Here is a 23,791-nt window from a genome sequence, read left to right as displayed (position 1 = left end):
TGGGCCATTGAAGGTCTCTTCTAGCTCTAAAGTCCTATGGGGATTCTATTTTGTTGTGGAAATAAATATGGTATTGAGAATTACATTCAAATTTGAAATTCTGTAAACCAAGCAACTTACCATAGCTATTTATGAATTCACTCCTGTTTCTTGACTAGATTGTTGAAACATTATATATCTGCACATATATTCAGAAACATGGAAATATATGTTGAGAGTGGTTTGGGGCTATTTCATTTCAATCACTACTCTTTGTGGTACTTTTACGAATTTTTGTTCAACAGAGGACATATTTATATCTGTTAGTACCTACTAAAACCTTGGAGGCTTTTTGGATGTTACAGATGTTCTGTTTCTTCTATAACATGATGGCAATGAAGAACATGTCAGAAGGCATCATCTGGAATGTGAGCCATGAAAGTCACCTGGCAGAGAACAACTTAAGAAGCTGTCATCGGAGCCATGGTTGAAAGCCAATGGTCTTTACACCCGACATCAGCTGCTGCACAGATGGAGGAGCCAAGGGAGAGTCCTGGCTGGGGTCATCTGCCAGGCAACTGGCGTTGCAGCCTCCAGTGAGTCGGTGCTGAAGGAGCAGTGCCAGTGATGACAGCAGCAAGGCCGCCCTGCGTTCTCGGTGTGTCCAACATGGTGTGAGCAGCTACTAGTGGCATCAGTTCCAGTATACAAATGAGGAAACTGAGGCAATTGATATGGGTAATGAGCCCATGATCACCCACTAAGGAAACAGAAGAGCTGAGATGGACTGTGCTGAACCTGTGTCCTTAGCTACTTGATTGCTTTAAACAGAAGGGACTTGGAATAAAAATAACTAAGAAAGCATTTTTTAGGGGTTCAATAAGTTCAAAAGTAAATTAAAGAATATGTGCTAAATTTACTCTACTTTTATTATTTTGTGCTGGGGGGGTGTACATCCATGTACGTGTAGGTAGGGTTTGGGGGTAGATGTGTGTGTGCGCGTGTGTGTGTACATGGAATGTCTCCAGAAGACAATCTTGGATGATCGTCTGGAAGCACCATCTGCCTGTTTTCCGAGCCAGGGTCCAATTCAGCTGCCAATGACTCCCAGTGTCTTCCCATCTCCACTTCCCAGTACTGGGATTACAGGTGTACGCCAGCACTTTAATATGGTTTCGTGATTGAACTCAGAGCTTTACCCTTGCACAGCAAAAACTTTGCTAACTGAGTCACCTCCTCAGTCCTGGGCTGCCTTGGACTCTCATATTTTGAGTACTTGGTATGTTTATGTGCTTGCTATTTTTGACTCCAGGCAAGTATTTTCACTTACTTTCTGTTTATTAGCTTTCTACATTTCAATCAAATGACGAATGAGACATAAGGTGAAGTTTTACACAATGGGAGACTTCAGTTACAGCACTTGATTTACCATTACTCATTGCGTGACTCCCGTCTAGGCCTCAGTTTCCTCACAGTTACTAACTTGTTCCGTTCTTCATCAGCTCTGTGCAGAGCCTGCCAAGTGTCACTCTATGAACTTAGCGGACACTGATTGTTAGTTTCAGGAGGCTGGGCCAGGTTGCCAAGGGGATAGCGTCTCCAACCTGGCTGTGATGGCTGTGTTCTCTGGCTCCTCCTGAATGTCTTGGCTGTTCACCAGTACAAGATGTCACAGAGACAAGCTTAAGTTGGCCAAGACCCATGGTAACAGTTAAAGAGAAGAAATGAGAGCTTAAGGATGATCAAATTCTCTTAAGTCATGTTAAATAAAAGTGTTCTATGTTGTTTCCAATTTCCTCTAAAAGCCCTTCTCGCGTTTGCATGGAGAACGACCGGATGAATATCTCAGCTTGTCATGCTTCCTCATGTGATGTGTGTAGGTTGGTAGCTCATCAGAAAACTGCCCACTTTATTGGAATCAAGTTTCAATGTCAAGTATTATTCTTAAGCAACAATATGTCTGCTAAGCATGGACTATGCATACCAGAATCCACTATTTTGTAACTTTAAATTACAGCTCTATTCTTTTTTATTCATGCATATGTATATGCTCATGTGTGTATGGAGCACATGCATGGAGGTGTGGGAGTGCGTGTGTTTATGTGTGGAGATGGGTGGCAACCTCGGGCATCATCCTTAGGAATACTACCCACCTCCTTTGGGTCCATGTTTCTCATTGGCCTAAAGCTCACCCATTACGATAAACTATCTGGTAAGAAAAACAAATGTTGCCTTCTGTCTCTGCCTCTCAAGTACTGAGATCATAAGATGTGTTCTCATGCCTGATTTCTTCACATGGGTTCCAGGATTAAATTCAGGTCCTACTTTTGCAAGGCAAGCAGTTCACAACTGTTCTTCTGCCTCCCCCCAGCCCTGTAGTGATATTCTTACTTTAAAATATTAAAGAACAAAAGCAAAGAGTAGATGTCCCTCATTTGCTATGTACATGCAATAACTGTCGAAAAAGAAGTGACCATTATGAAACATGCTAGGTTTAGCCTTCTTTTCAGCCTGACAAATACACCTAGTCTAAAAATTATTACATCATTATTTCATAACTTTCCACCTGTTATGTATTACTTTCCTCTGATATTGAATTATTCCATCCTGCAGGGAAGCTTCTTAACCAGGAAGGTAAACAACTCAAATACCTTCAGGAAGTCCCTGAAACTGACCAGATTTACTAGGTCCCTCCCTGACAGAGTAAGCAATAAAAGCTTAGAGTCCCTGTCAGACCCAGCTAAGCCAAATTGCAAAGAAAAATCTGGGACCAGACCAGCCTGGATGCCTGGAAGAGGTTTAGACCAACTGAGGTACCTGGAAAGGACACTCTCCAACCTGATGAGCTGCCTACAGGCTGTGCATTATGCTTCAAATTTAGCTTTTGTGGGCTGCCACCCAGCTGGGGTGGGCTTTGATAATAGCGCTATCTGTGAATCATTTCTCCCCTTGTAAGTAACCCTCCCCCCACCTTCCTGTAGGTAACCTGAATACAACTCATTGGTTCACCAAACTGGGCTTTAGTGGGATTCATACTTTGGTATGTTGTTGATTCCCTGTCTGGGGTAGGTAGACATGCTGTATTGTGTCTCCCCAGGAAAAGTTTTATTACACAGCAGCACCTAAAATAGTATGGTTTGCCCCCCCCCACCAAATTACCTTGCTCTGCATATTCAAAATTACTTTCTGAGAGCCTGCTGTGTGTAAAGGAGTTGAAGGGACAAATTCTTCATCTCCACTGTAAGACTTAAAAGACATTTTTGGAGGTCTATAAACTTCTGTAATTCCATTTTTAAAGTATCCAAGAATTAGTCAGCTTAGTAACAACTGAGGTTGCGTGAACTGCTAAAATGCTTTTGAAACAGAGTTGGCAGTTGGTTTCCTTGGTCCTCTAAGACACTCAGCTCCCCTCTCTCCCTTTGCAATGCAACTCTGCCTTCAAATGCCATTCTTTAAAAGGAGGCTTTATGGATTTGGAGGAGTTTGCTGGTTTCACAGCCAGTTTTGCCACTGCAGCAGAAAAGAGATTGCATGTGCAAGCCAGCTGAAGTCATGCGCATGGCAAGAATTAGAGCTGTGGGGCCATGCTGCTGTCAAACTGCAATTGGAAACAGCTTTTCCCACGTACGGCATGAGAAATCAGGGATTTTGCTCATGGTCTGCCAGGCTGCTGCATCTCTAATCCGGCCTGGCATGACCTGTTAGGCATCAGAAATGTGAACGTTATAGTGAAACCAAACAAGGGTATTCATTGGCCTCCAAGTGTGGCTCTCCCTGGCTTCCTACCAGACACAGAATTATTCTCACTCACCAGTTACTATGAGGACAATTTCTTTACAAGGACAGAAGGTCCAGGAAGGCTTGACCAGATAGGACAACAGGTTTAGCTGAAGGACCCTTTCTTATGCCAACCACTGCGAGCATCAGTCGTTTAACTGTCTAGCTTGGAACCTCACCTCCGATTCTTCAACTTTGACTGTCATGTGGAGGTTCTTTTTTAATAGGAAAACATCTAGAATTCCCATGTGATAGAATACTGACCAAGAATAATTAGTGAAAGTTAATTTTTTGGCACCCCAGCTTTAGGGGAAAGTCAGTTTTCAAGACAACAGGCAGCCAGGAGTGGTGGCACGTGCCTTTGATCCCAGCACTCAGGAGGCAGAGACTGGAGGATCTCTATATGTTTGAAGTCAATCTGGCCTACATAGTGAGTTCCAGGATTATGTAGTGAGAACCTGTCTTAAAAATAAATCCCCAAACAAAACCCATGTCAATAATTTAAGGAAAACAAAAACCTCTCAGGGTTTGCTTTTAAAACTAGTAATCCAGATATGGCTCAGATCTTTAGATCTAGAGGTTGAGAGAGTTGTCTGTCTGAGGACTCAGAGCCCAGTGACAGCAATGCCCATTTCATTTGTTCACTCTCAGTGGCTTTTCAGATAAGTTTACCAAAGTAGAAAATGAATAAACCAGATTTGATGAAGCAGTGACTTGGTACACACAACTCCTCACTGGTGAGACAGGTCTGTTAAACACACGTGGTGGCACTCCAGAGTGGGCCAGCTCCATCCAACTGTCACCCTGGAAGATGCTTAATGAAGTTTATTTAGGCACAGAAAAACTGGTTTGACTTTCTATACTGGCTTCCAATGTCCAAGTCAAACCCCATCCCTCAATAGCCTCTTCCTTGGTCCTCAGAGTCAGTGGCTTTTGCCTCCACAAAGCCCGGGGACCACTGTCAGCACACTCCATTTCATACACTGTAATTGGTGCTCATGAGTGGACTACTCCCCTAACTCAGTGATTACATCTTGTGAATTTCTCAAGTCCTGCCCTTGCTATTTCTGAAATTAAGGTCCAGACCAAATACAAAATAAAGGCAAACTGTGAAATATCTCAAAGGTATTAGAAATTTGTATTTAGTCAAGTGTTACATAACCACCTTTTGATAAATTTACAGTCACATGAATACTGCTTAGTCCTGTAAGGTCACAATGAAGGTGACAAGTGCCCACTGTCTAGAGGGCAGCAGCTGTCCTCACACTGAAGCATGACATGTTACTTGCATAGGTGGGCGATGCTGGTGTGAGCCAACCTACTGTATGCTGGGTGCATAAAATTACAGCAGAGATGACTATGCGTAATATATAGAACTGATGATAAGTGAATGTTACCTGCTGATGTATTTACCACACAGCTCTCTTCATTGTCATATAGTGAGACCTTTACATATTTATACGGAAGCATACTATAAAGGCATTGTTGTCTTGCTGTAGCCCAGTCTCATCCATCTCTCTCATTAGTTTCTGTTTCAATCAACCTCATGATATTGTGTTCATCTTGACCCGAGAAGCAGTATGCTCCATCATATAGCCTAAGTACGGAGTAGTGAGTACCAGCTAGGTCTGTGGGAGTTCACACAATGACTTACTCATCTAACAATGCATCTTTGAATGTGCTCGGTAGGGAAACAATATATGGCTGCATTTAGCAAAGATGTTTTCAGAAATAAACTACAGCCAAATGATGGGCAATGCTCCAAACGCAGAAGCAAGCTCATGGAAAAAGCATTACATGCAAGCTTCATGTTCAGCAAAGAAATGCAAAGGTCTGAACTATCACTCAGTCATCATCCAAAAGCTTATCTGGGGGTGGGAGATGGCACACTAGTAAAGTGCTTGCCCAAGAAGCTGAGTTCAGACCCCTGTCACCCATGTAAAAGCTGCACAAAGCAGTGGAACACATCTGTAATCTCAGAGTGAGGAGGCAGAGACAGCTTATTAGCCCAAGATGTGCAGCCAAATCAGTGATCTCAGGGTCAGTGAGAGATACTGACTCAAAAAATGATGATGATGCTGATGATGTGGAGAATGATTGAGGAAGGTATCATTGACCTCTGGCTTACACATGTATGTTTATATATATGCACGTGCAGCTGCCTATACCCATACACATGTACACACATGTATCATACACATACAAACATACCTCAAAACTCAAACAAATTCTGACCCAGAGAATTCTCAAAGTAACAGGCTGTTTTAGGATTAAAATTTTTCCGAGTGTCATACCTTCTAATAAAGTTTCCTTTCTTCCTCTTCGGTGCTAGAAATGCCTGAAAACCACTCTACTGAGCTACTCCTCAAGGCACTCGTGAAAAAGAAAAACCTAACTGTACTGTAAAAAACATGTTTATCATAAAAATAAAACAGCAGTTCACTGGTGAGTCACCACCCCAGCATGTGAAAGGCCCTGGGTGTGATCCCCAGCATTTCAAGCAAAACCAATCAAACCAAGACAGATAAATCATTTTGGTTAAAACTATGTTTGGTTTTATATTCACTGACATTCAGTCCAACTATGCCAGTGACATAGCCTAGCTGCAGAACAGAACAACATAAGGGCCTATTCCATGCCAATCAATAAAGCAAATAAAATGATAAATGTTCCACTGTCTGGGCCTCACATTTATTCCGAGAGTTGAGACTACAACTTAGAAAGACCTCAGACTTGGTGTGCACTTACCTTCGTGAATATGCATCTATTGAGCATCTTCAGGATGAAGTAACCCCAGTAAAGATGAAGGCCCTGAAGGATCATGAGCTGTAGGTTGAGGAAGATGTACGAAAAGAAGGGTTCGAGGTAGTGCAAAGGCAGAATCAGTGTGCAGTACAAAATCCTGTGGAAAAACAGGTAGGAGGTCTCACTGTGGCCAAAGCACTGGTGAATTTCAACAAGAAAACATATATTCTTTCTCCCCAAACATGTACTTAATTTGAAAAGATGTCCAGAAATTCTCTATAGGGAAAGAAAGGGTGATATTATCATTTACATCACACTAACACAATCAAGTACAGCCTGTCTCCTGAGAGAAAAACGAAAACAAGTGATGCTTCCTACCACTGCTTGCTTTAGAGTTCCTGTGCCTCTGTTCCCTCTTTGCAAACAGAAAAGCTGGCATGAACCATCTTTACCTTCCAGGCAGAGAGAAGTTGCAAATGAGACAATGCATGTTTCCATTGGCACCTTCTGACATGGTTTCATTTACTCGGTGTCAGTGGTGACTTGAGACTGCAGCTCCCTGAAAGTGGCCCAGCATACACCAGGCCAAGATGCAACCCCCAGTCCCTGCCCCCAAATACACACGTCATGATTGCTTCCATTTCCTAAAGCGAACTGCCCACTTTGTTGTGCACACAGACTGACTCCTGAGCACAATTTTTACTGCCCTGATGCATCAAGATGCATAGCATCTTTAGCTCTTATCCCAGGATGAAAAGCTAAGTGTTCTTTCTGCAAAGAAAGGTTGGGTTATAAGCACAGATTTGTGTATAAAAAATAATTTGTTCAATTAAATTGGAAGAAAAAAATGGAAAGAAAATGTTCACAGTACCACTCTCTAAAATGATGCTGTAATTTTAGTGCCTTGTCTTTCATTTTTTTCTCAATACATCACTTAATTTAATTTTTAAATTAGCAGACAGTCAAATTTTCTGGGGTTTGCCACAGAGTTGAGTGAGCTGGAGGATATGGAGCAGGCTGCTGTGCCTAGGAATGCCCTGTTCTATCCCTCTACAGTCACGCCATCTCCACCCTTAACCGGTACAACCACTCATCTGCCCTCCACCTTCCACTGTTATCTTTTCCCAGAGTGTTTTTGAGACTGTTGTCTTTTACTTGCCCACTGCTTTTCTGACTCACCCAATTCCCGGGGGAATCAGTGGCTTTCTTTTGTGCCCTGCCATGTGAACAGATCACGCTTTATCTGTTCACTTTTGGAGGAGCACGAGAGCCATTTTCCATGCTTGAACATTGTTAACACAAACACTGCATACACTCACACACATGTTTTTGTATGAACAGAGGTTTTCATTGCTGCCGGGTAAGCAGGAAGATGTAACTAATGTGTGGTGACGGCAAGTGCATGGTTAACTTCACAAGAGGATAAAGTATTGTTTGCTGGAGGGCATGCTGTGTATCTACCCTACTATTCTTGTGGTTCACATCCTCCTCGATACTGCGTATTGTTTTGCAGAAATATGGGTTCATGTTCAATACAGTTGTTGGCAGGGTTCATGTTTGCATTGATTGGGAATGGCCCCCATAGGCTCATATATTTGAGTGCTTAGTCAACAGGGAGTCAAACTATTTGAGAAGGATTCCTAGGTGTGGCCTTGTTGCAGTATGAATTTGTTGGAGGAAATGTATCACTGAGGGTGGGCTTTGAGGTTTTTTTAAAAGTCCATGCCAGGGCAGTGTTTCTCTGTCTATGGATCAGGATATAGAACTTTCAACTCCTCCAGGACCATGTCTGCCTGAGTGCCTTCATGCTACCCACCATAATGATAATGGACTAACCTCTGAAATTTTAAGAAAGCCCTAAATTAAACGCTCTCTTCTATAGGAGTTGCCTTGGTAATGGCGTCTCTTCACAGCCATAGAACAGTGACCAAGACAACATTCAAAGCCACTTATGCTAAAATCATTCCACACTGTTTCAAAACCTCGAAGTATGTAGTCGTTCCCAAATGGAAGATCTTCTTAGAAGTGTATGTTCATAAAAGTGAGATGCTACTTTCCAAGTGTACATTAAAGGTGAAGAAGTTCAAGGAGTGTACTGGAAGGTACCAAACATTGCCACCTTGTGTTCTAAAACTGTAAATGATAAGGCCATCAGAGATGTATGAATAGCTTATTTGGGTCCCCTCCCCAAATATGATGGGTTTAATGTTTGCTGATTTAAAACTCCAGACAATTTAAACAGGCAGTATTTGCAAGTCTTTGAGGGTTTCTCATGTCTGCTGGGCCACTGCCTTCTCTTGTGTGAGTTATCAGCTCAGGTTCTGCCTGTTCAAAACTCATTATCTAATTTACCCATTTTTTGAAGACAGCTCTCAAGTTTACCTTTTAACTCAGAAATATATTGTCCTTTTGGAAATTCAGAATATATATAAAATATGAAGGACTTTTAAAAATGCCTAAAGTATGTACAGAATGTACAGATTTTAGGACATTATCTTCCACCCAAATTATTTTATATGTCAGGGATTTAGGACCTTGATTTTTTTCCTCCTCCATGTCAGAGAGATCTTTTCATATCAATGAATGCAGCTATATAATAGAAGCAAGCAAACTGGTCTGTTCTACCAAGAGGTAGTGAAGTAATGGATCTTGAAGATGATCCTATAGCCATCACTTACTAAGCCAATAGAATCCCTGTGTACAGCCTAGAATTTGACCTTATACCCACAGATAAATATAGTTCTTAACCTTTATTAAGGAAATGTCTCTTTGCAAGAGATGGAGACCATTACAGAAAACCACAACCAATCAAAATGCAGAGTCATGGAGCCCAGTTCCAGTGGACACATTTATGATACAGCTGCCTTAGGCATCAGGAATTTCTAAAAAGGGGTGGAAAGATTATAAGAGCCAGACGATCGTGGGGTTTGCTGTGAGATTGTGTCTTCTAGTAATGTCTGAAGTTATACCCACAAAGTCTCACCAGCATGACTTCCTAAAGATGAGCTGAACAAGGACAACAACAGACGTGCTCACATGGACAGAGAAAGATCACAAGGCCTCAACACTACACAAAGAACTACAGGCATCTAAGAGATGCTGAGAGCTGGAGGCAGAGTCCTCCCCAGGGAAAAATCACACTAATAAGTTATCCAATACCAAATGCTCAGTGCTGAAAACATATGTACATACAACATTCTTCTGACTGAGAAAGTTGTATTTAGGTATTGAAAAATATATTAATACATACATTATGTAACAATAATTAATGAAAAAAGACACCTTGAATTTGAAAGTGAACATTAGAGAGTTTAGAAGGAAAGGGAAGAAGGAAATGATGTAATTATTTTATAATCACAGAAAGTAAAAGAAGTAATAAAATGAAAAAAGAAAAAGATAATAAATATGTCAGGCCATTGGTCATCTGGTCTCTGTTGCAACTACTTAGCTCTGCCATTGTAAGAAAAGAGCAGATAAATGGCACCTTCCATACAAACTAATGATTGTGGCTGGGTGAGTGCCAATAAAGCTTTATAAACAAACAAGGTCTTTCTATCTCCCTCTTCTTTCATAAGATTCCCTGCACTCTGCCCAAAGTTTGGCTATGAGTCTCAGCATCTGCTTTGATACCTTGCTGGGTAGAGTCTTTCAAAGGCCCTCTGTGGTAGGCTCCTGTCCTTTGACTGGAGGGGACAGAAGCTCCACAAGGAGAGCAACAGAGCCAAAAAACATAGCCACAGGAGTCTTTTCTGAGATTGATACTCTAACCAAGGACCATGCATGGAGATAACCTAGAACCCCTGCACAGATGTAGCCTATAGCAACTCAGTCTCCAAGTGGGTTCTCCAGTAAGGAGAACAGGGACTTTCTGTGACATGAACTCAGTGGCTGGCTCTTTGATCACCTCCCCCTGATGGGGAGAGCAGCCTTATGAGGCCACAGAGGAAGACAATGAAGCCAGTCCTATAAGATCTTATAGGCTAGGGTCAGAGGAAAGTGGAGGAGGACCTCCCCTATCAGTGGACTTGGGGAGAGGCATGGGAGGAAATGAGGGAGGGGGTGGGATTGGAAGAGGATGAGGGAAGGGGCTACAAAGTGGGATACAAAGTGAACAAACTGTAATTGATAAAAAAAGTAAGTTTTAAAAAAATAAATTCAATTTTATAATAGAAAAAAACCATACTATAGGGTCATTTCTGATTTTGTATTCAAATAGAAAACCCTTTACTTATTACATAGACGTAAATGTAATGTTTATAATTTTTATCTATTTTCCCATGGAATAACACTAAATAAAACTAATGAAATTACATTGTAATGAAATAAAAAATGTGTGAGCTACAATCCCCATCCTGAAAGGCAAAGAGGAAGGACATCAGAAGAAGAAGAAAACAGGAAACAAGCTAGAAACCCGCCACGGAGGGCCTCTGAAAGACCCTGCCCTATGGACTATCAAAGCAGATGCGCAGACTTATGGCCAACTGTTGGGCAGTGTGCATGGAATCTTATGTAAGAAGTGGGAAATAGTAAGATCTGGAGAGGACAGGAATTCCACAAGGAGAGCAACAGAACCAGAAATTTGAACACAGGGGTCTTCCCAGAGACTCATACTCCAACCAAGTACCAGGCATGGAGATAACCTATAACCCCTGCACAGATGTAGCCCATGGCAGTTTAGTGTCCAAGTGGGTTACACAGTAATGGGAAGGGGGACTGCCTCTGACATAATCTGATTGGCCTGCTCTTTGATCACCTCCCCCTGAGGGGGGAGCAGCCTTACCAGGCCACAGAAGATGACAATGCAGCCACTCCTGATGAGATCTGATAGACTAAGATCAGAAGGAAGGAGAGGAGGATCTCCCTTATCAGTGGACTTGGGGAGGGGTATGCGTGAAGATGGGGGAGGGAGGATAGGATTGAGAGGGAAGGAGGGAGGGGCTTATGGGGGGATACAAAGAGAATAAAGTGTAATTAATAAAAAAATTAAATTAAATTTTTAAAAAAGTGTGAGCTAGAGTTGACCCTAAGCTGTAGTTTGCCATCGTCTGCTATACATCGTTCATGTAACAGCTGTGTAAGATCCATTTCACACACTGCAACTTATCTCTTCCCTGATAAGACAGTTAAGTTCTTCCCATTTTTTTAATTATAATTATAAAGAACACGGTGGGAATTACTTGAGAAACTGTTAAGATCGTTTGATTCTCTCTTTAGGGAAGCTAAAGTCCTGGACCCCAGTCAGACACTACATGCATTACTCAGCAGCTTTCCTGCGAGACCACACAACTCAAGTTCTCATGCCCAGTGTGAAGGCGCGGCTCCCTCAGCTCCTGAGCAACATTATGTTCTGTCAGTCTCCATGGGAAAGAGCATTGCCTGTTTATAGTGACATTTTACCTTACATGAGCCCGCAATATTTGTATGTCATGGTTTTCACTTGTTCTTTTGTGAAGGATTTGTATATGATATCTGACTATTTCCCTTTAAGAAATGTATTAGCCTATATTCATTGTAGAAAATAATGTAATTATATTGATCTCCACCACCCTTGGATATGAAGTTATTTACTGATTGTGGGTAACTTACAAGTTGCTCCACCCTCTTTTATTCCTCCAGTGCTGAGGATTGAACCTAGAGCCCTGTGTATGTTAGACAAGATTCTACCACAGAGTAACACCCAGGCCATATCATGACATCGCCAAGGAGATGGATGCTTCCACTCAGCCCTGCCGGAAAGCCGCACGCTCTTTACGACGCCGTCGCTCTTTACGACAGACGCTGCATGCGCGCCCTCTGCCCCCACCGCCACCAAACGCCCCGGGCCGCCATTGCGTCGTCAATGATACAATGACAAAGATACATTTCTGTGTCTCTTCACCTTTCCAAAATAAAGGTCTCTATGCTATTCTGATTACCTATGATTTTATAACTTTCCCCTCTGGCCCTTGGTCATCTGGGATGACTTCCCCTGGGTCTTAGCCTCTGCTTTGCGGTGGCAGCTGTTCCACAGGTGAGCCTCATTAGCAGGCAGATTCCCAAAGCCATGGCTGCAACCTATGGTCATCTGTGCTCTCCTTTCTGCACCAGGTCCTTGCCCCTTACCCAGTCCCCTATCAGAAATCTGTCAGTGCCAACACTGACAAAGATGATAAAAAAAAAAAAAAACACAAAACATTCTTTTCACAGTTTACCAAGATGTGAACCATCAAACGCATGCACTGCTCACCACATAAAGGAGTAGGGTGTGGGGCATGGAGAGGATTTTCACTAAACTGAGACAGACTTCCCTGCTTCTGCTTGTGGGAAGTGAAGGCACAGGAGAGGATTCCTGTGCAGGAATCTTTCACTGCGCATGCAGAATCCCCCAGGGAGGCACGATGGGAAATTCAGGGGGTTGAAGGAGCCTCAGTGGCAGTTTCCTCCATGCTGAGAGCCCTGTAGCTTAGTACTCCTTTAAGGAGAAAGGAGGCAGGGAAGGGTGGCTTGAGTGGAGGCTCCAGAGGTGGAGATATTCAAGTAGCCTTTGAGGTAGACCAGAGGTGTGGCCTTCCTTTTAAGAGCAACAGGGAAAGCTGACCTTAGAAAGGCATGGAAACAGGGTGGAGAGATGGCTCTTTCCTGGAAAGAGCAGACATTAAAATGCAGATGCCTCTGAGTATGGGAAGAGAGGTGGGGCTAAGGAGCCTTTGAGATGCAGGTCAGAGGTCACTTCAGGGAGTGCCTTCACCCCTTGGGCCTTAGTTCATCTGTAAATGGTACTGAACTCAGTGCCTGAGGGCTCAGCATGCACCTTAGCTGCCATTCAGCTGCTTCCTGTGCCCTCCACTCCTAAACAGGAACCCAGTGGGAGCAGCCCCACCTCTGAGCTGCAGAGCTGACTGGGCTGTGCTCCATTCAGAAGGAACCACTTGGAGTGGAGACTGTGTAGAGATCACGCTAGGGTGGGAGACTAGAGGGCATGGAGGGGAAGGACCACTGTGGTACTAGCCACTGCCTGCCACTTTTCAGGTCTCACAAAAGGATGGCCCAAGATCATTCTTCTCTTTTTTTGCTCTTTTTTCTGAGCAAAGGGTATCTCACTGGACCCAAGCTGTTTGCTAGTTTAGTAGATATCATGAGAGAGTCGGAGGTCAGTGTTCTCTACAACAGAACCAAAAGCCAGGCCCTGCTCCATTCTAGAGAAGCTTCTTGGAGGTCTCTGAACTGAGGGTCTCCACGGAGTCTGCCCTTAACATGCCTGGCCAGGCTTTAGAGCCAGTCTTACCAAGACACGGTATACTTTCCTTTCTTTGAATATTGCTCTGCGACCTTGAGGGTTCCAACGTGCATCACACAGCAGGAAGTGACATGATGTGACTTCTGAGGCTGGGATACAGAAGGAAATGCAGTGTATGCCTAGCTCTGGAATGAGGAGGCCAAGGCCAAGTGAGGGGATCATCTGTAGGTGTTCCGGACAAGAGCCCAGCTCAGGACCTAACCTATGACTGTCACCAAGTAGCAGTCTTATACAGGTTCCTTCAAGCATGTGGGTGAAGAAGGCCTCCAGAATGTTCCAACTGTAGTCACTGTTGACTGCCCGGTCTCCATCTGATTGTAACCACAGGAAAGACTCAGAGGAGAAATCACCTGGCTAAGGCCAATCATGCCAGAGAACCAGGAGAACTAACAATGATTAACAAATGATTTAAAGGAGATCTCTGCAAACTGGCCTGTGGATAAAATCTAATCCAAGACAGGGTTTTTTCTTTTTAAATTTTACAGCCAATGGCTTGATGTATCTTTAAAGAGTTATCAAAAGAAAAATATGCAACACAGGCCATATTGTTCTCTTCAAGTTTAAAATACTTGTTCTCTTACCCTTACCAGAACAAGTTTGCTCAGCACTGACTTAAACCACTCGGCATCTGGACAGTTTCCTGTGCAGAAACAGCCAAGTGCAGCATGAGAAGGGGACCAGGGCAAGATGGCAGGCTCACCATGGAAGCCACTCTGAAAGACTACATCAATAGTTATCTGCAAGTCAGAATTATTCCCCTCAATAATGGTCCTCAAGGGCTTGGCTGTGGCTCAGTGGTCCGTCCTAGTTTGCCTGAGGGAGACCCTGAATATGGGAATCATAAAAATGACAGAGAGACCAACAACTGATTTTTACAAACACACCCGCTTAGTCAAACAAAAGCAACAGTAATATATTTTCAAACAAGAGGCATTTGTCTTTCTGGGTCTGGGTTACCTCACTCAGTATAATTTTTTTCCATTTCGTCTATTTTCCTGAAAATTTCAAAATTTCATTTTTCTTTATAGTTACATAAAATCCATGTATGTATATGCCTTTCACTTTCATTATCCATTCATGAGTTGATGAACATCTGGATTGATTCCATTTTCCAGCTATTGTGATCAGAGCTGCAATGAACAATGATGTGCCAAGTATTTCTGTAGTAAGATGGGATCCTTAGGGTATATGTCCAGGAGTGTAGGGCTGGGACATGAAGTAGATCTAGTTCTAGTTTTCCTGAGGCACCCCTTTACCATCAGCATACAAGGATTCCCCTTCCACACATCTGGCATTGGTAGTCATTTGTATTCCAGATGATGCCCATTTTTACTGGGTAAAATGAAAATTTAAAGTGGATTTAATCTAAATTTTCCAGATAGTTAAGGGTACTGAGCATTTTAAAGTATTTTCTGGCCACTTGTAGTTCTTTTGAAAACTGTTTAGTTCCATAGACCATTTTTAATTGGGCTATTTGTTTTCTTTGAATTTAGTGATTTTATATTCCAGTTACCAATCCTCTATCAGTTGTATAGCTGGCAAATATTTTTTCTTATTCTGTAGGCTGTTTCTTCACTTGATTAACAATTTGTTTTGCTGCATAGAAGCTTGATAGTCTCATGAGGTCTTGTTTTTGGTTGTTGGTATTATTTCATGTGCTACTAGAGTAGTAGTCAGCATCTTAAAACTAAATTTATGTGTTGAAGAGCTCCCCTACTTTTCTCTTTAGCACTTTCAAAGTATCAGGTCTTATCTTAAGGCCTGATCCATTTGGAGTTGACTTTTGCACAGGGTGAGATTCAGGCATCTAGCTTCATTCTTCTACATGCTGCCATCCAACTTTCCCAGCATCCTTTGTTGAAAATACTCTTTCCCCCAGCATATTTGTTCAGTTTCTTTGGAAAAATCATCAGGTAGATGCAGTTGTGTAAGCTTATATCTGGGTCCTCTTTTCTATTCCATAGATTCCATAGATCTATGTGTCTATTTGGGGGCCAATATCATTTTTAGATGTTTTAGTTTTGTGTGCTTACCTTGGAATATCTCAGGAAGCTAAGAAACTGGAAAGGGGACAGTGTGGGAAGGTCGTCTTAAATCAGGAGGTATAGTACCTAATAGGTTAGAGGAGGGCAGAGAAGGGGAATACTGCAGTAGAGAGGTTCAAGCAGGGATAGTGCTGGGATATAGGGACAATTAGGAGTGGCAAGGGCTAGACAAAACGAGGTAAGTACAAGAAAATGGCACTGTAACTGACTTCCTAGCAACTGTGTTAAAAACTTTGCAGAAAATCTGAAGACAGATACCTTGCAAAGTCTAGAAACAGTGGGTCATTAAACAAAAACCCATTTCCAAGTATGGAGTATAGGTACTGGAGTCACTGATCAGGGAGGTTCCAGAGCCCCCAGAACATTATAGGTTCTGGTCATTGCTCTCGGTCACTCATCAGAACTAGTTGATAAGACCCTACTTCTATGGACACTCTTAGGAGCAAGATGTAGAGAGATCTAGCTGGAACTGGGCTAGAAGATTCCTCCCTGCTGGATGGATGTTACCATGAGAGCTGCTTTGGGGATAAGGACTTTGATTGCCTTGCCCAACTCTGAACTCTTTGAACTGTAACACCAACCTTCTAGGTAAGAGTACCCAGTGGTGTAATGGCCGTGTGACTAGTATGTGCTTAACCAACCACTCTCTAATTCAATCTGGGCCTTCTTCTCCAAGAGGGAATTCATGCCTAATGATGTTAACTTTGTCTAAATCCCGTGCTGAAGAGGTCTTAGACTCTGTGTAGGGGATGAGGAACTTAACATGGTTCCTTAGCTGAACTGACATGACATCAAACCACCTCCTAAGTATATACATATGTTTATACTCAGAAACAATGACTACTCTTAGCCTTAAGCAGAGACTCTGTCCCTCGTAGTAAAGACAGACAAAAGGCAAAAGCCTGTAACTGTACAAGACAATAATGGACAGTTGAGGGTTCAGCCCTAGACAAGGCATTTACACTACCCCATTAAGGCTCAGGGAACATTGCAGAAGAGGAGGTAGAACGAATGTAAGAGCTAGATGACAGAAATAGGGGCCAAAAATACCATTATACAGTGGCTGTGCATATTGGCACGGGGTCTATGGAAATCAAGTCCCCCTAATAGTCAGCTATGGAGGGGGAAGGACACATGGGGCCCAACCACATACTGCAGAATTGTTGACAATTGACACGTTCTGTGTGAAGGGAGGTCAGTATCAACTGTGTACCACCTGGCGATCCCACCAACTTCTGGTAGCTTGTTCTAAATTCAGTTCCATACAGACAGCCCTGACTAAACTCCATCAGACACTAAACAAAGCCAAAACTAATAAAGAGGCAAAAGAGGTTGCTAGGAAGGCACAGGGGTGAGTAGAGGTGGGAGGCATACCAAACCTCACAGTCTATGCGCATAAACGTGTAAAAGAAAAAAATTTACCAGCAATAAAAACAAAACTTTACTAAAGAGTGTGTGAGGCATTTATCTTGGATTTTATTCTAACTTAAACTCGTTTTTAAAATTCTTATTAATAATTTTAATAAAATGGGCATTGCTTACCAAGTAGCAGACACTTTTCTCAAACTCTTTTGTGTGTCATATCTCAGATAGGCCACACACTAGTTCTTACTTCTGTCTTACAAGATGAGAAAATGAAGGGACAGAGAGATGCTCTAACCTGCCCCAACCCACACAGGTAGTAAAATGTGGCACAGGATTTGATTCTAGCCTGATTTCCAGCCTTGACATTAGCCACTGCCCTGTACCTCTCCTTTACAGAATATAGTAATTTAAGATGTGTAGTCTTAGTTTACAGGATGTGGCTGGCTTCCTTGGCAAAGACAGCTCCCATTGACCACTCTGGCAGACATCCCTGGATGCCAGTCAGGGATGCTGTCCATCTGTCCAAGAGAGAGGTGTGGAACTAAAGTCTCTGTACTTCTGCATTTGTCTGTTGAGAGGAGCTGAAGCTCCCAGGCTAACCCACACTGAAATTGTTTCTAGGCTTTTCCTTCCAGCTCATCTGATGCTTCCCCATGCTTACACTGTTTTCTGTCAGTCAACATGTAGGGAATTATGATTGTTAGTGGTGGGCTGTCACGGGAGGTATCATATTGGTGACCGCCCCCACAGTCACCCTATGACTAAATAAAATCAAGAGACAGACCAAGAGCCACTCAATGCCAAAAGATCCCTAGATGCTGGGCTCCTTTGCCATGGAGGCTGAAATAAGCACTAGGCTCCTCATCTGTGAGGTCTCAGTGTAGACATGGACGGGACTTGGTTCAGTGTCTGGCACCCAGGAGGCAGCTGTGATTACTACAACACCAAGCACACTTTCCTCCTAGACGCCTAGTGTCTGGCCATTGGCTCTCCACTGAGCGACCAGAAAAGCTGCTGATCACAAAGAAAGACCCACAGGAGGCAGGATGGAGAGTGCTGGCTACTGCCCACCCACAGGGTTGCACACTACAGCTCCCTCCGCCATGGTTGCACATGTTAGAGAATTGGTTTAGTTATTTATAAAAACATATGCTACAATGTTGTGTTTTTAATAATGCTATAAAAATGGGTCCATCACATTCTCTATCCAGCTGAATTTGGCAGAAATAACTGGAAAGAATGTAAGAAATAAGGGATGGTGTTGTGACTCTCACAAGGAGGATATAGCAGCTTTTCTACTCACCAGAATGGAAAAATAATGAATCGGCTGATGAAGAATACGACAGAGAAGATGAGGAACAGGAGGTTACAGGTTTGCTTCCATCTAGCATATGAAAACATCTTAGCAGACTGAAAATAAAGAGAGAAACTGCATTCAGTTAAAATGCTCCCGACATAAAATTTAAAAACAATTAGTCTTTCTTAAAAGCAGCTTGGGGAAGGTATGGGTTGTGGATGGGAACATAGATTAAATGAGATTAGCCATGATAGCCCTTAAAGGCAGAGGAAAGCTCTGTGCCTATGTTTGAAATTTTACATTTACAATGACTTAAAAAGATATGTTAAATAACTATAACAATGCTCCTGTTTCTTTAAAAGCCCGGAAATCAGCACGATGAATCCTAGCATGTATTTTATATAAACATCTATTTCATATCTCCTTTTCTTTGAATGGGGAGCTGGACTGGAGAAAGCCTGGAACAAGAGTGAAGTGTGGGCTTGGCAGGAATGCTCCACTCAACATGGCATTAAAGATGCTCTACTGTACTCTCCCATGAAGCCCAAGGCTGAAGTGGAAGGTGAGGTACAGTAGGAGTTCCTGAAGTAGAGACCTTTCCTCCAGGAGGTGCGGAAGTTCGAGTGGGAGAAGCCCCATAGGCTCATGTATTAGAATGCTTGGCTATCCATGGGTGGCGTTTTAGAGCTTTTAGGAGATTGAGCTTTGCTGGAGGAAATACAACATTGGGTATAGGCTTTACGGGTTTATAGCCGTTGCCCATTTCTTGTTCATGCTCTCTGCTTCCTGTTCACACTTCAAATATTATCTTTCACCTCTACTCTTGCCTGATGCGTCTAAAACAAAAAGGGGGAACTGTAGAGAGCTGCGGAATGCTATGCCTTAAAGATGGAGCTGGTTTCCGCCTTCCACCTTCCCGATGGTGAGTGCTCTCTGTCACGAACAACTCCACATTTGGCTAAGGCCGAGGATCTGGCTTGCTTCCATGTATGTGGACCTATCTGCATTGCCCACGAGGCACGCCTGGGTTGGCTACCCAGAGGCTATTTAAGCTGTGGGCTGGCTTTCCCCAGGGTCCGAGGATTGTTCAATGTTCCTGAATAAACTGCATTGAAAAAAAAAATATTATCTTTCGGCTTCCTACTTCTGCTGCCATGTCTAATCTACCATTGTGGATGAAGAGTCTTACACCAAAATAAACTCTTAAATTGCTTTTCGCCATGGTACTTTGTCATATGAACATAGAAGTCATTAATACAAAGGACCATGTCTTAGACTTAAAGGTTCAGAAATTACATTCTGGAGGCCCGAGGCCTTTCCAGAATCAGAACAGCAACATGTATGCCCTCCAGGAAGCCTCTAACTGCATTTTCCCATGTTTTCCAGAATTTACTAAGGATGATGACATGACCATCCTATTTTGCTTTCCAAAACTTGCCAAGGATGATGATATCCTATGGGGGTAGCAGAAGGTACCTTTCTGTATTCGCTTTGTCGGCTACTATAGAAAGCCAGTACACCCAGAGAATAAGGGCTAGATAAGAGATAGAGACCAAAGTCTTAAAATGATTAGAACGGAGTACATAGTAATCTTCAAGGTCAGAAGCCATGCCAAGATGGGAAGCTGGATATGTGCATGGGTATCAGAATCTCTGTGAGCCCATTCACAAGGGCAAAAGGGCACTGTTGGGCAGAAATGCCATTAACACTTCTGGAGTGTGTAATAATGAAATACCAAATGGTAACCCTTCATAAATGCTAAATATCAGTCAAGAGACATAAAAGTGTTGGGTCCTGGATCCAAACTTGGACATGGAGAGTATCAGAAAGATGCTAAGAAAAGAAAAATAAAAAGATGCTAAGAAAAGGCAATAAATGGGGTGTGTATAGGACAGAACGGCAGGTGTTGGAGGAGGCTTTGTCGTTGCACAGAAAGAGCTAAGAGACACACCTCCCGCCTCGAGGCTTGCAACGATTAGCAGGTTCCAACTCTGGGAAAGTCTACACCAGCAAAGGTGGTGCAAAGTCTGGGTTCAATTAGACCTTGATTGAGAAAGCGAACACTTGACAACTATTCAAAGAAACCCTGGGTCCTGGGTCCTTGGGAGAACACCAAAAAAGGCCGCTGCCGCCACAGGCAGAGCTGTCTCTACCCCCCACTGTTGATGGAAGGCACCAGCCTTATGTAGGAGCCTTGAGTTAGATCATGCCTTGTGTATCGAGAATGATTCATGATTAGTAACAACATGAGGCTGCACTTACACTTTAACCATGAAGGGACCTTGAAGTCTGGCCTGCCGTTTCCCGCCCCCTGTTTTTGAACCTAAGGACTTGGAAAATTTTCAAACAGTAATGAGCTAAACATTATAATATACCGTAAGGGATTGATATGACTTCTCATGTTACAGCTGGAGCTCGAAAACAAAATAATAAGTAATTTGCCCAAGTCTCTTAGGGAGTTATGCTATGTCTATGACAAGGTAGAAGGAAAGCTGAGAAAACCAAGCAGCCAGACCCAACTTCAACAGCTACCTTTCCCTTAAAAATACAATGGAAGTCTTTTCATACTGGACACACACCAAAGCCGAGCAAATAAGTGCTCAGAAGCAAGACATGAGTGTGTAATTCTTCACTCAAGACTACCGCAGCCTTCGTTTTAAGCTGAGGTCACCGAGATGTGACCAGAGAAAAAAGTGCTTGTGGCAGAGGTGGCTATGTTCAAAAAGCAACGTGATACAACCCTGGCACAGTCCTGAGTGTGCTAGCCCTGAGATACGTGTGATAACCTTATCCACCATTCTGGGCTTTACAGAATTTAAATTTAAATTTACACCATTCTATGCTTTACAGATATTTAAGAGGTCAGTTGCTGACTTCAAATGAATTCTGGTTACTTCTTAAATAGGGTTGGGCAAATTATTTTCCAGTCCATGGGCTAAAGCTGGCCAGGCCTTAAGAATGGTTTAAAAAGGAGTATCCTTATAAAATGGTATTAAAAACAGGGGTTCAAAACAAATAAGAACATAAGACAGAAATCACATGAAGCCCACAAAACTAGATTTAGTCCCTGGCACTTTATCAAAAGCTGGCTGAACCCCAATCTGGAAGAATGAGATTCTATTAAATTTAATTTCTTCCATATCAACCTATACTCAATTATTAGCACTCCAGGGAACAAGCCCAAGAGTGCTAGTGGTTTAGCATTGATTTGCCTGGGTATGTTATAAATGAGTACACCGAAGTGAGTCAACAACTGATCCTGGGAAATGCTGGTGTAACTGCAGCAGGAGACTGGATAGAGAAAAGACCGTTCAGTCACAGCCCATGCCGACAGAAACTTACGCTAACAGAAAGACTGAGGAACAGTCCCGGAATAGAAATAGGAAAACTTTTGCCTTAGCGTTCTCTGCTTTGGGACACACCCTAGGCCCTCTTCCTCCCTTAGAAGATGAATGCTAGTTTACAAACACCAGTTGGCATTCCCTAAAGCAAGAGATGGGGCTGGAGGAAGAGCAGGGTAAAGATTCAATGGGCAGCCAGTGGATGGATGGCTTAAGTAGCAGAGCGTGCTTCCGACTTTGAGAATTCAGTTCCAAGCCTTGCCTCTAAAAAACCTTGAATTTGTTTCTCATCCTGGTATCAGTGTGCAGCCCCACGAGCAGTCCCACATACTAGTGTCTTGCTTACACACTGCAGAGGCTGGAACTACATGCCAGGCAGCTTCATCTTGCCGGATCTGGGAGCCTGTACCCCTTAGAGGTTTTCAGGACAGAGGGCCCTGCCAAATCGCTCACAGATAACTCTTTCTGTGAGCACTTGGAGAAAACCAGGACAAGGCTCTGTCATTATTTGTACTTCGCAAACGTTTACCTCCAGCCAAATGTCAGACACATCATGCACCAGCATCACGAGGGTCCCACTGCGGACGTAATTAGCACACCAGGAGAAGCTCATCAGGCTAATAGCAGCCAGGTGGTGGATGACATTAGCAAGAAAATCCTACAGAATGAGAGAAAAATGGGAGCCATTAAGCAAAAGCAGCTATTTCCCAGTGACCAGAAGAGACAACCAGGAACTTACATCTGCATGTTTCGACTATAGAATTTAGTATATATTTTATAATATGTACTTAATATTATATATATATATACATGTATGTGTTTTTTTCTTAACACAGTCCTTGTGAGGGAGCCAGGGCAAGTATTACCCTTACTGGTGAAATAATTTAACTTTGGGACAGCACTGAACACTTGTCACCTAACTGGGATTTCTGATAGTCTTTCTGATAGGCTCCATCCACTATATTCTTAGGGTCTGTGAGTTTTCTTTGAAGATATCTGTGAACTTCAGTGTTTCCACTAGTGACAGCTATATCAGCCTCCAACTCAAAGAGCATTCAATAAAGCCAGCTCCACTTACTCTAGTATTTGGCTGACTTTAGCCTTATTTATTAAACAGACGTTGCTATGAGCTAGGATTCTGTACTGGGTCAGTGCATGAAGATCTAAGGCACCAACACTGCTTCTCACTTGGTTTGATTTGGTGAGAAAAAGCTTGTGGCAGCACTCAGGGTCTAACACAAACACTGATCCAGTGACACAGGAAAGTAGACAGCTCTGAAGTGTCTCACTTTGTGATCTCACTGGGAACATTAATAATGCCTGTGACTCAGTTCCACTGTAAACAAAGCAAAGCTATTTATGCTTTAAACAAGATTTATCCTAGGGATAACTAAAGAATTACAGAGGAAGGTGGGTAGCCATTCCAAAGACTTTGAAAACATTAGAAAGGACTGTATATTTTTTCATCAAGTAAAAGATGTGGCACAGAGAGAGTCATTACACTAACAAGTTTTTTATTTTTTTTTCTGTGCATTAGAGGACACTGCCCTTCAAAGCCAAAGGAAACAGAACGAGTAACCAGGTATCCAGCTTCAAACATAAAGTTTCTATGTTTCACTACAGGCAAGTCATCAAAGCCTGAGCACAATTTGAATTACTCTATGCACTATCAGAAGCAAAAATAGACAATGTGCTAGAGCTAAATATGCACAAAATTTACAATTTACAGGTAGAATTAGGAGTAAAGGAATAAAAACAAATTGAATGGATAAAAGTAGCTCTGTAAAACAGCACTTACCTTCCTCTTGATATCAGTGCCCAGGCTAAATAGCAGTGACCAATAAAAACTCATTTCCAAAATGTAGTACCAGTACTGGGAAGGCAGCAGAGGCTGAGAAAAAGGAAGACAGTCATTCTTCCAAATGAGACCTCTCAGGCAACAGATTTTAACTCACTGAAACCCATT

The 23,791-nt window shown here is 42.7% G+C and overlaps 1 protein-coding gene across 1 annotated transcript in view; it reads right to left on the bottom strand.

The window, feature by feature from the left end:
• The window catches only part of Cers3 (ceramide synthase 3), an 88,896-nt gene that overhangs the window by 22,185 nt on the left and 42,920 nt on the right, over window positions 1–23,791 (bottom strand). Inside the window, exons 7-10 of the mRNA XM_021633262.2 lie at window positions 23,624–23,716; window positions 22,355–22,483; window positions 18,491–18,597; window positions 6,505–6,658 (exon numbers count right to left, since the gene is read on the bottom strand). Of these exons, the coding sequence (XP_021488937.1) occupies window positions 6,505–6,658; window positions 18,491–18,597; window positions 22,355–22,483; window positions 23,624–23,716 (483 nt within the window). The remainder of the gene's footprint in view (window positions 1–6,504; window positions 6,659–18,490; window positions 18,598–22,354; window positions 22,484–23,623; window positions 23,717–23,791) is intronic.

Source organism: Meriones unguiculatus, chromosome 14, assembly GCF_030254825.1.
Source record: "Meriones unguiculatus strain TT.TT164.6M chromosome 14, Bangor_MerUng_6.1, whole genome shotgun sequence".
NCBI lineage: Eukaryota > Metazoa > Chordata > Mammalia > Rodentia > Muridae > Meriones > Meriones unguiculatus.
This window is presented reverse-complemented; position numbering and strand designations above follow the sequence as displayed.